This window comes from Charadrius vociferus, unplaced genomic scaffold (assembly GCF_000708025.1).
Source record: "Charadrius vociferus isolate BGI_N301 unplaced genomic scaffold, ASM70802v2 scaffold580, whole genome shotgun sequence".
Lineage (NCBI taxonomy): Eukaryota > Metazoa > Chordata > Aves > Charadriiformes > Charadriidae > Charadrius > Charadrius vociferus.
Window position 1 is genome coordinate 34199 of NW_009646419.1, and position 11521 is coordinate 45719.

Consider the following 11521-nt stretch of genomic DNA (forward strand, 5'->3'; position numbering starts at 1 on the left):
TGTGGAGCCATCACCGGCACCATGGGCGAGGAGAATGGTGGTGGGACGCCAAAGCTTACGTGGAGCCATCACCGGCGCCGTGGGTCAAGGAGAAGGTCATGGTGGGAACCCAGACTTTACATGGACCCATCACCGGCGCCGTGGGGCGAGGAGAAGGTTGGTGGTGGGACCCCAAAGCTTATGTGGAGCCATCACCGGCACCATGGGCGAGGAGAATGGTGGTGGGACGCCAAAGCTTACGTGGAGCCATCACCGGCGCCGTGGGTCAAGGAGAAGGTCATGGTGGGAACCCAGACTTTACATGGACCCATCACCGGCGCCGTGGGGCGAGGAGAAGGTTGGTGGTGGGACCCCAAAGCTTATGTGGAGCCATCACCGGCACCATGGGCGAGGAGAATGGTGGTGGGACGCCAAAGCTTACGTGGAGCCATCACCGGCGCCGTGGGTCAAGGAGAAGGTCATGGTGGGAACCCAGACTTTACATGGACCCATCACCGGCGCCGTGGGGCGAGGAGAAGGTTGGTGGTGGGACCCCAAAGCTTATGTGGAGCCATCACCGGCACCATGGGCGAGGAGAATGGTGGTGGGACGCCAAAGCTTACGTGGAGCCATCACCGGCGCCGTGGGTCAAGGAGAAGGTCATGGTGGGAACCCAGACTTTACATGGACCCATCACCGGCGCCGTGGGGCGAGGAGAAGGTTGGTGGTGGGACCCCAAAGCTTATGTGGAGCCATCACCGGCACCATGGGCGAGGAGAATGGTGGTGGGACGCCAAAGCTTACGTGGAGCCATCACTGGCGCCGTGGGTCAAGGAGAAGGTCATGGTGGGAACCCAGACTTTACATGGACCCATCACCGGCGCCGTGGGGCGCGGAGAAGGTTGGTGGTGGGACCCCAAAGCTTATGTGGAGCCATCACCGGCACCATGGGCGAGGAGAATGGTGGTGGGACGCCAAAGCTTACGTGGAGCCATCACTGGCGCCGTGGGTCAAGGAGAAGGTCATGGTGGGACTCCAAAGCTTACATGGAGACATCACCGGCGCCATGGGGTGAGGAGAAGGTTGGTGGTGGGACCCCAAAGCTTACGTGGAGCCATCACTGGCGCCGTGGGTCAGGGAGAGGGTTGGTGGTGGGACCCCAAAGCTTACATGGAGCCATCACTGGCGCCGTGGGTCAAGGAGAAGGTTGGTGGTGGGACCCGAAACCTTATGCGGACCCATCAAGGTTCCAGCCCCAGAGATGTGGGTCAAGGAGAAGGTTGATGGTGGGACACCAAACCTTACATAGACCCATCACCGGTGCCGTGGGTCAAGGAGAAGGTTGGTGGTGGGAAGCTGAACCATATGTGGACCCATCACCGGCGCCGTGGGTCAAGGAAAAGGTCATGGTGGGACCCCAAACCTTACATGGAGCCATCACCGGTGCCGTGGGTCAAGGAGAAGGTTGGTGGTGGGACCCCAAAGCTTACATGGACCCATCACCAGCACCGTGGGTCAAGGAGAAGGTTAGTGGTGGGAAGCCAAACTGTACATGAACCCATCAACATTCCGGCCCCAGAGATGTGGGTCAAGGAGAAGGTTGTGGTGGGACCCCAAACCTTACATGGAGCCATCCATGTGTCATGGCCCATCACCAGTGCTGTGGATCAAGCAGCTGGTCGTGGTGGGAACCCAAACCTCCCGTGGACCTGTCCACGTGCCACGGCCCATCCTCAGCTCCGTGGCTGAAGCTGGAGGTAGTTATGGAGAACCTGGACCTTGTGTGGACCATCCACGTGCTGTGGTCATTCCCTGGTTTAATGGCTTGGGCTGGAGATAGGGAGGAGGAACCAAAATCTCCCATGGACCCGTCCACGTGGCAGAGCCTGTCCTCAGCTCCATGGCTGAAGCATGAAGTAGTTATGGAGAACCTGGACGTTGCGTGGACCATCCACGTGCTGTGGTCATTCCCTGGTTTAACGGCTTGGGCTGGAGGTGGTAGCTTGGGTTGGAGATAATGGAAGAACCCAAACCTCCCGTGGACCTGTCCACGTGCCACGGCCCATCCTCAGCTCCGTGGCTGAAGCTGGAGGTAGTTATGGAGAACCTGGACCTTGCGTGGACCATCCACGTGCCGTGGTGGTTCCCTGATTGAACGCCTTGGCTCGAAGGAACCCGAGACTTGCCTGACCTCATCTCACCCCCTGGTTGAACCCAAAGCCTCCCCAAGACCCTCCTTTCCCCCGCCGCCACCCGGGAGGCGGCTGAAGGGATGTCACCCACCCCACCCCTCCCCTTGTTGTCACCCCCCGCCAGGTGCCACCCTTACTTGGCAGGAATCGATGCCCCCCTGGGGGACGCCGGCGCAGAACATGTTGGGGGTGATGGCGTTGCCGTAGGCTCTGGCGCACTTGTCCCTCCCGAAGGTCTGGATGGCGGCGCACTGCAAATTTTTGGGCAGCTTTGCTGCGGTGGGGACACGAGAGAGACACACGCGGTGAGAAGGCGGCCACCGCCGCCACCACCAGCCCCCACGCTGAGGCTTGAGTAGACCTCGTTACCCTTCTGCTAGGGTTCTTCAAGAGGTGGCCCGTGGAGATGCCTCCGTTGGACACAGGTGGGTGACCATGAAGGAAACCCAACCCTGAACCCAACCGGAAGTCATCCTCCATGGGCAGAGTTATGGTGACATCAAGGATGTCCTCGTCCCGTTTTCCCCACCTGAGAAGGTCACCGGGTCTTCTTGGTGACCTTCTCCCCTTGCCGCCTTGCCTCCCTCCACTCCACTTCTTCCATTGAGGTCTCCATCAAGAACCAGTACCTCCAGGGGATTTGGTGGTGCCCCAACCGGAGACGCTGCACCTCGTGCCGTCCCTGGGACACCTCGTGGCCAACCTGATCTTCTTGATGTTGTTGCCGAACTGAACGGGTTTGTTGAGCCTCAGGAGCATGAAGTCGTTGTCGTTCTTACGGGGGTTGTAGGCCGGGTGGACCTGGACCTTTGAGATGGACCTCACTTCTCCCGTCCCGTCCCGTAACGTGTCCGTCCCGATCAACACCCTGAGTTCCCTGCCGGGGAGAGGAGAAAAAGAAGGTCAAGAGATCCCGGTGCCTCCAGAGGAGATGTGGAAAGCCCTGACCTGAAGGGTTGGCCATCAAGGAGATGATCAAGACCTGCCCGTTGGAGTTTCTCCACAGGGCGGAATGAAGGTGACACGGCCGTGGCACCACCTTATCCCATTCCCACCTTGGGGAGGAGACCAGGAAAACGCGGGAACCCCTCGTGGATCGGAGAGTCAGATCTTCTCTAAAGAGCCCTTTGGTGGCTCTCAGGTCCCCTGAGGACCATCTCCACAAAGAAATGCATCTCTTGACCTTCCAGCTCCTCCACCTCCATTTTCCTGGCTCCAGAAGTCCCGCCTGCAACATCTCAGCAACGTTGCCCTCAACCCAACTTCTTGCCGGCTTTTCTTCCCCCTCCCTTGGCTTTTTTACTTATTTATTTATTTAATTTTATTATTTCTCCTCCAAAATGTCCAGCGTCCTCTCACGGGACCTTCAGGAGAAGCTGGGCCGGGAAGGGGGGACCTGTTCCACGCAGTGACGTCACCAGGAAAAAGGAGGTGACTAGACCTCAGAGTGGTTGACTCTCTTAAGGGGTTCGTAGCTGGAGGTTGTCACCCTCCCAAGGACACCTGAGGTCCTCCAGTCTCCACGTGGAGGATGGCGTTGCCTTCGTTGCCCTCTAGAGGTGCCACCGACATCTGGACGTACCCGTGGCTGCAACATCGACATCTAGAGCCACCGGCTGTGGGACACTGCACCTCAGAGATGACATCTGGGGCACAAAGAGCAACCTCTGGAGGTGCCCAACCTCTGGAGGTGCACAACTCAACTTCTGGACACCAAAATCTGGAGGTGCCCACCCCTAGAGGTACCAACCTCTGGAGGCACCAACCTCTGGAGGCACCAAACTCAACTTCTGGACACCAAAATCTGGAGGTGCCCACCCCTAGAGGTACCAACCTCTGGAGGCACCAACCTCTGGAGGCACCAAACTCAACTTCTGGACACCAAAATCTGGAGACGTCCACACCCAGAGATGATGAACTGTGGAGGTGCCCACCCCTGGAGGTACCAACCTCTGGAGGCACCAAACTCAACTTCTGGACACCAAAATCTGGAGACGTCCACACCCGGAGGCAACGAACTCTGGAGGTGCCAACATCTGAGGACACCTCCCCGAGGAACCCCCCCTTTGGAGGCATCAAATCTGGAGATGTTCGCACTCAGAGGCGATGAACTGGGGAGGCACCAACCTCTGGAGGCACCAAACTCAACTTCTGGACACCAAAATCTGGAGACGTCCACAACCAGAGATGATGAACTGTGGAGGTGCCCACCCCTGGAGGTACCAACCTCTGGAGGCACCAACCTCTGGAGGCACCAAACTCAACTTCTGGACACCAAAATCTGGAGACGTCCACACCCAGAGATGATGAACTGTGGAGGTGCCCACCCCTGGAGGCACCAACCTCTGGAAGCACCAAACTCAACTTCTGGACACCAAAATCTGGAGACGTCCACAACCAGAGATGATGAACTGTGGAGGTGCCCACCCCTGGAGGTGCCCACCCCTGGAGGCACCAACCTCTGGAGGCACCAAACTCAACTTCTGGACACCAAAATCTGGAGACGTCCACACCCGGAGGCGACGAACTCTGGAGGTGCCAACATCTGAGGACACCTCCCTGAGGAACCCCCCCTTTGGAGGTACCACCTCGTACCAACATCTGGGCCACTGCCACCAGGAGGACTTTGGTCGTTGAGGGGTGCTGGGAATGGAGCCCCTCGGCTCATAGGGAAGCCAGGTGGGCCACATGACCACTTACCTGATTGGCTGCCTGCAGTGGGCGGCGGTCAACACCCATTGGGCGTCTATCAAACTTCCCCCGCACAGGATTTGACCCCTCTTGATGAGGGCCACTTGGAAGGGACGTTGGGTGATGGAGCAAGGTCTTCCACCGATGATACGGGACTCGTCCTCCTCCGGCACTGGAAGACAAAGCACCGAATGGCACCGGTGGTGGTGGCACCGGTGACGCGTGTCCACCACCAACCGAAAAAAATGCACCTCTTTGGGTGAGAACTTGCCCCCCAAAAAACCCCAAAGAAGTCTTTAAAAAGGCAAAAAGGAAACAAAAAGGGGAAAATATCTATTTTTCACTCTCAAACTCCCCATCGCGACACTCGAAATCATCTTAAACCCCTCCCAAAAACATGGTTTTTAATTTAATTTCATTAATTTTCAATTTCCTGAGTCGCCTATGGCCCTCCTGAGGTCCCACCGGGCTTTTTTGTGGGTCAGAACTTGCCCCCAAAAAACCCAAAGAAGGCTTTAAAAAGGTGAAAAGGAAGCGAAAAGGGGAAAAATATCTATTTTTCACTCTCAAACTCCCCATCGCGACACTCGAAATCATCTTAAAAAAAGCCAAAATCATGGTTTTTAATTTAAGTTTAATTAAATTTCATTAATTTTCAATTTCTTGAGTCACCTCTCGCCCTCCTGAGGTCGCACCGGGCTTTATTGTGGGTCGGAACGTTGTAAAAAAAACCCCAAAAGAGGTATTTAAAAAGGCAAAAAGGAAACAAAAAGGGGAAAATATCTATTTTTCACTCTCAAACTGCCCATCGTGACATTCGAAATCATCTTAAAAAAAGCCAAAATCATGGTTTTTAATTTAAGTTTAATTAAATTTCATTAATTTTCAATTTCCTGAGTCACCTATCGCCCTCCTGAGGTCCCACCGGGCTTTTTTGTGGGTCAGAACTTGCCAAGAAAACCCCAAAAGAAGTCTTTAAACAGGCAAAAAAGAAGCAAAAAGGAAGCGAAAAGGGGAAAAATATCTATTTTTCACTCTCAAACTGCCCATCGTGACATTCGAAATCATCTTAAACCCCCCCAAATCATGGCTCTTAAATTTAATTTTAATTAAATTTCATTATTTTTCAATTTCCCGGGTCACCTATCGGACTCCTGAGAAGAGTCCTGAAAGAAGTCTTTAAAAAGGCAAAAAGGAAGCGAAAAGGGGAAAAATATCTGTTTTTCACTCTCAAACTGCCCATTGCGACACTCAAAATCATCTTAAAACCCCCCAAAATCATAGTTTTTAATTTAATTTCATTAATTTTCCATTTCCCGAGTCACCTCTCGTCCTCCTGAGGTCCCACTGGGCTTTTTCGTGGTGGGTTTTTTTTTTTGAGGAAAAAGAGATGATTTGGGGTTCTGTCGCTATCCAACCATTCGTAGCCACAGACGGAACCTGTCCTTGAAGGTCCGTCCCCCTCCTTGGTGCCCTTGGATGGTGTCCACCAGTTCGGGACCTGACCGACCCCCCCGCTTCCACCCCACGCAGAGGAAGGACCGAGGTGGGAGGTCCCACAAAGAAGAACCATGAGACCACGTCTATCGTGATGGGTGGTGGCCCACGAGGTGTCCCGTGCCACAGGAGGTCACCGGGAGCTCCCGTTTATCTTCCACTGCTTCCACCCCACGTAGAGGAAGGACCGAGGTGGGAGATCCCACAAAGAAGAACCATGAGACCACATCTGTTGTGATGGGTGGTGGCCCACGAGGTGGCCCAGAAGTTACCGGGAGCCCCCATTTATCTTCCACCGCTTCCATCCCACGCAGAGGAAGGACCGAGGTGGGAGGTCCCACAAAGACGAACCATGAGACCACGTCTATCGTGACTGGTGGTGGCCCACGAGGTGGCCCGGAAATCACTGGGAGCTCCCGTTTATCTTCCACCGGTTCCACCCCACGCAGAGGAAGGACTGAGGTGGGAGGTCCCACAAAGAAGAACCAAGAAGAACCATGAGACCACATCTGTCATGACGGGTGGTGGCCCACGAGGTGTCCCGCGCCATGAGAAGTCACCGGGAGCTCCCGTTTATCTTCCACCCCACGCAGAGGAAGGACTGAGGTGGGAGGTCCTACAAAGAAGAACCAAGAAGAACCATGAGACCACATCTGTCATGACGGGTGGTGGCCCACGAGGTGTCCCGCGCCATGAGAAGTCACCAGGAGCCCCCGTTTATCTTCCACCGGTTTCCCCGTGTGCCTCCAGGGAGGGGCAGCCGTTCCCGCCTCGAAGATTCCTCTCCAACCGGAGCTTGGACTCCGCCGGAGGAGATGACGCCACCTGAAAAGAGCTGATGTCTTCTTCCCGGCTCGGTGGGAAAAGCCTGTAGGACCAGCTGGAGATGCCTCCCACCTCCCGCGTGGCTCACGGAGATGGAACAGCGTTTAGAACCGGTTGCGTCAACCCCCAACGCGGGAGAAAAACCTGACGAGAGGAGAAAGGAGGAGAGGAGTTCGCCGGGGAACGGCAGCCCTCGCGTCGCTTCGGGGCTGAAGTGGTTTGGGTCCCACCGGGTCGGTTGAGAAGGAAGAGCGAAAGCCGTCGACTTGGTTTGGAGGGGCTTCGTCTAGTCGTAGCGTAGAAAAAATGGTCTCACCGCCTGAAGTTCCTGCTTCTGACGTGGATCTCCTGATCTTTCCGGTCTCTGGAGGCATCTCCCGAGGCTTTAGGTGGCCACAGAAGCATCTCCCTGGGCTTGAGGTGGCCTCAGAAGTGTCTCCCTGGGCTTGAGGTGGCCTCAGAAGTGTCTCCCTGGGCTTGAGGTGGCCCCAGAAGCATCTCCTGAGGCTGTAGGTGGCCGCAGCACCATCTCCTGAGGCTTTAGGTGGCCCCAGAGGCATCTCCCTGGGCTTGAGGTGGCCACAGAAGCATCTTCTGAGGCTTTAGGTGGCGACAGAGGCATCTCCTGAGGCTGTAGGTGGCCGCAGCACCATCTCCTGAGGCTTGAGGTGGCCGCAGAGTCATCTCCCGAGGCTTTAGGTGGCCACAGAGGCATCTCCCTGGCCTTTAGGTGGCCACAGAGGCATCTCCCTGGGCTTGAGGTGGCCACAGAAGCATCTTCGGCACCTCCTGAGGCTTTAGGTGGCCACAGAGGCATCTCCTGAGGCTTGAGGTGGCCACAGAGGCATCTCCCTGGCCTTTAGGTGGCTGTAAAACCATCTACCGGGGCTTGAGGTGGCCGCAGCAGATGGGCCTCCGCTGGAGTTGCCTGACAGTGATGGTCCTTGGGGACAGGAAGGGACCATTCTGAGAGGCAATGCCACCCCGACCAACGTCAGGCGTCGACAAGATGAGGTGCCCCTCCCCTTGGCAGGATATTTATGATGAATATGGTTTCTGGGCAACCATCTTGAGGTCGTCACCACCTTGAAGCTGTGACCTTCTCGAGGCCGTTGCCATCTTGAGGCTGTCACCATCCTGAGGCCATCATCATCCTGAGACCATCACCATCTTGAGTCTGTCACCATCTTGAGGCCATCATCACCATCTTGAGGCCATCATCACCATCTTGAGGCCATCATCACCATCTTGAAGCTGGGACCTTCTTGAGGCCATTGCCATCTTGAGGCCGTCACCACCTTGAGGCCGTCACCACCTTGAGGCCATTGCCACCTTCAGGCTGTCACTATCTTGAGGTCATCATCACTATCTTGAGGTCTTCATCACTATCTTGAGGTCATCATCACCATCCTGAGGCCGTCGTCACCACCTTGGGGCCGTCGTCACCACCTTGGGGCCGTCGTCACCTTCTTGGGGCCGTCATCACCATCTTGAGGCCATCACTATCTTGAAGCTGTGACCTTCTTGAGGCCATCACCACCTTGAGGCCATCACCACCTTGAGGCCATCGCCATCTTCAGGCCATCACTATCTTGAGGTCATCATCACCACCTTGAGGCCATCACCACCTTGAGGCCGTCACCACGCGGAGCTCCGCTCGGGTGTCCACATGAGGGGAGGCCGAAGCCTTGCGACGTGCTCCTGGTGTCCCTCCTGGCCTCCATCCACAGCCACCCGCAGGCAAAGCCTTCTGGGAACCTCAGGTGGCACCTCTGCCAAGGCCGCTGGAGAAGACCCTTCATGCTGAGTTTTGTCCAAGTGGGAGGAGATGAGATTTATTTTTTTTTTTCATAAAAAAAAGGTGTTTCTTCAAGAAAAAACCTCCTCCCTCCCAAAAAACCCCCACAAAACACGTGCCGTGGGACTTCCAAATGGGAGACATCGAGTCCTTCTCAGAGGTCTTCTCATGGGTGGTGGGGTTGTGTCCCCCATGCGGCCGTCTGGGGCGTTTTGGGCTATTTTTTGGGGAGCTGGGCGGGGGAAATCGTGGCTCCGAGCGTGGACCGCCTCGGCGAAGAGCCGTATGGATGGTGGCGTGGGCAAAGTGGCGCCGGTCGTGCCGTCTGCCTGCGATTGCCTTCCACCGGTGGTTGGGACATTGGAATTTACTGGTGGGACTGGTTTGTGCTGGTGGGGATTACAGCCTGTGACGGGTGGCGATGGGAGACGCCCCGGTTTCAAGTCACCTGGAATTCGCCACTATCCGGTCCCGGCAGCGCTGCCAAATTCGGAGGGTGGGAACCGTCATCCCGTAAAACGCTCATCGGGGAAACATCCCAAGGGCCGTCCGGAAGCCTTTTATAGATGAAGAAGAGGGTTATAGATTCCACCAAGCTCCTTGAAGGCATCTCAGCGGCTTCCCCGAGCTCATCCAGTGGAGAAGTTCTCTCAAGCCGCAGGTTTCCAACTCCACCAAGCTCCTTGAAGGCATCTCAGCCATTTCCCTCAGCTCCCCCAGCGGAGGGGTTATCCCTCAAGTTGCGGGTTTCCGACTCCACCAAGCTCCTTGAAGGCATCTCAGCGGCTTCCCTGAGCTCCTCCAGTGGAGAAGTTCTCTCGCTCCCCGGGTGGGGGGTTTATCCCTCAAGCCACAGGTTTCAAATTCCACCAAGCTCCTTGAAGGCATCTCAGCAGCTTCCTCAAGCTCTCCTGGTGGAGGGGTTATCCCTCAAGCTGTGGGTTTCCGATTCCACCAAGCTCCTTGAAGGCTTGAAGGCATCTCAGCAGCTTCCCCGAGCTCTCCCGGTGGAGGAGTTATCCCTCAAGCCACAGGTTTCAAATTCCACCAAGCTCCTTGAAGGCATCTCAGCCATTTCCCTCAGCTCCCCCAGTGGAGGGGTTATCCCTCAAGTTGCGGGTTTCCAACTCCACCAAGCTCCTTGAAGGCATCTCAGCGGCTTCCTTGAGCTCTCCTGGTGGAGGGGTTATCCCTCAGCAGTGCTTCCGACTCCACCAAGCTCCTTGAAGGCATCTCAGCGGCTTCCTCGAGCTCTCCCGGTGGAGGGGTTATCCCTCAAGCCACAGGTTTCCCCTTCCACCAAGCTCCTTGAAGGCACCTCAGCGGCTTCCCTGAGCTCCCCCGGTGGAGGTGTTATTCCTCAGCAAAGGCCAGTCGGTGGAGATGGTGGATCCTGCCCTGTGGTGGAATCCAGCCTCCGGCTTTCCAAAGGCTACCGGCAACCGAGAGAGCTCTGACTAAATTTGATGGCGCCTCCATCCCAAATGAGCAACGTGGCCCCAAGAAAAGAGTTCTTGGAGAACCGCGGGGTGAATTATCCGACCGTTGAGTCTGGACACCACCACCACGTTCCTTCTCCGCTGGACCTGGGAGTTTCCCATTCGGCTCCGGGGACACTGATTGGGCTTAAAAGGTGCTGAGATGATGTCACCTCCGAGGTCTTTGCATCCAACAGTTCAGGAATCACGGGGAATGTTCTTCCCCACCCCCAACGGAGACCCGTCCGTTGGGGTTCTCCTTCACCCCCCCCCATCATTTTGGAGGCCAGAAGAAAGGACGGGGACGTTCCCATGGAGATGAAACCTCTCCTTTCTTTCCTTCACCCCCTCGGGGTGACTCTTTTTTTTTTTTTAATTTCCTCCTTTTTTTTTGATTTTTTTGAGGAGTGGTTACATTCCTATTTTTGGCAGTTTGTTAGTAAATTTGTATGAGTTTTCATTTTTTTTTTTATTTTATTCCTTATTTAGATGTGACTGTACAGGTGGATTTATTGTTTCTTTTTTTTTTAAGAAGCTTTTTCTTTCCTCCCATAGCAAACCGCGTTTGGAACCCGTGGGCCCTGGCCCAACCCTTCCCCTCGGCAAGTTTCCCAGGAGCCGAGAGGAGGCATCTCCCCATCCTATCCCATCCCATCCCATCCCGTCCCGTCATCGGATGCGTTCCCCTCCAAAGTACCCGTGAAAACCCCTCTCTCCCTGGTGTCTCCATCCCCTCCTTCCACCGGCCACCGGTTGGACTTACGCTCATCGCCTTGGTTGCCCTTCCCCTGGGCTCGCGCCGGCGACGGGGCGGTCAACAACAATCCGGCTGCGAGGATGAAGATGGGGATGAAGCCGAAGGCCCCGCGCTCTTCACGAGCCATTCCTGGGGCGGAGAAACCAAACTGGATCAATCCCACGGCCACCGGAGAGCGGTCGGTGCCACGTAGTTGGGGGGTGGGGGGGCGGCTATGGGGAAGGTCCTCATGGGTGTCCTTCTCGCCTCCCGCGTGGGGTGGAGGTGATGGCACCGAGGTGGCGGTGGTGGTGGTTTGGTGCAC

The 11521-nt window shown here is 56.0% G+C and overlaps 2 protein-coding genes across 2 annotated transcripts in view; both read right to left on the reverse strand.

Annotated features, from left to right (window-relative positions):
* Nucleotides 1-2281: 2281 nt before the first annotated feature.
* Nucleotides 2282-3743, reverse strand: LOC104282732 (kallikrein-14-like). The gene is made up of 3 exons (XM_009880853.1): nucleotides 3661-3743; nucleotides 2801-3048; nucleotides 2282-2445 (listed from the first exon to the last, which is right to left on the reverse strand). The coding sequence occupies exons 1-3, from the start codon at nucleotides 3741-3743 to the stop codon at nucleotides 2282-2284; spliced, it is 495 nt and encodes a 164-aa protein (XP_009879155.1).
* Nucleotides 3744-4867: 1124 nt separating this feature from the next.
* The window catches only part of LOC104282740 (serine protease 44-like), a 23012-nt gene continuing 16358 nt past the window's right edge, over nucleotides 4868-11521 (reverse strand). The window contains exons 3-4 of the mRNA XM_009880866.1: nucleotides 11224-11346; nucleotides 4868-5034 (exon numbers count right to left, since the gene is read on the reverse strand). Of these exons, the coding sequence (XP_009879168.1) occupies nucleotides 4868-5034; nucleotides 11224-11346 (290 nt within the window). The remainder of the gene's footprint in view (nucleotides 5035-11223; nucleotides 11347-11521) is intronic.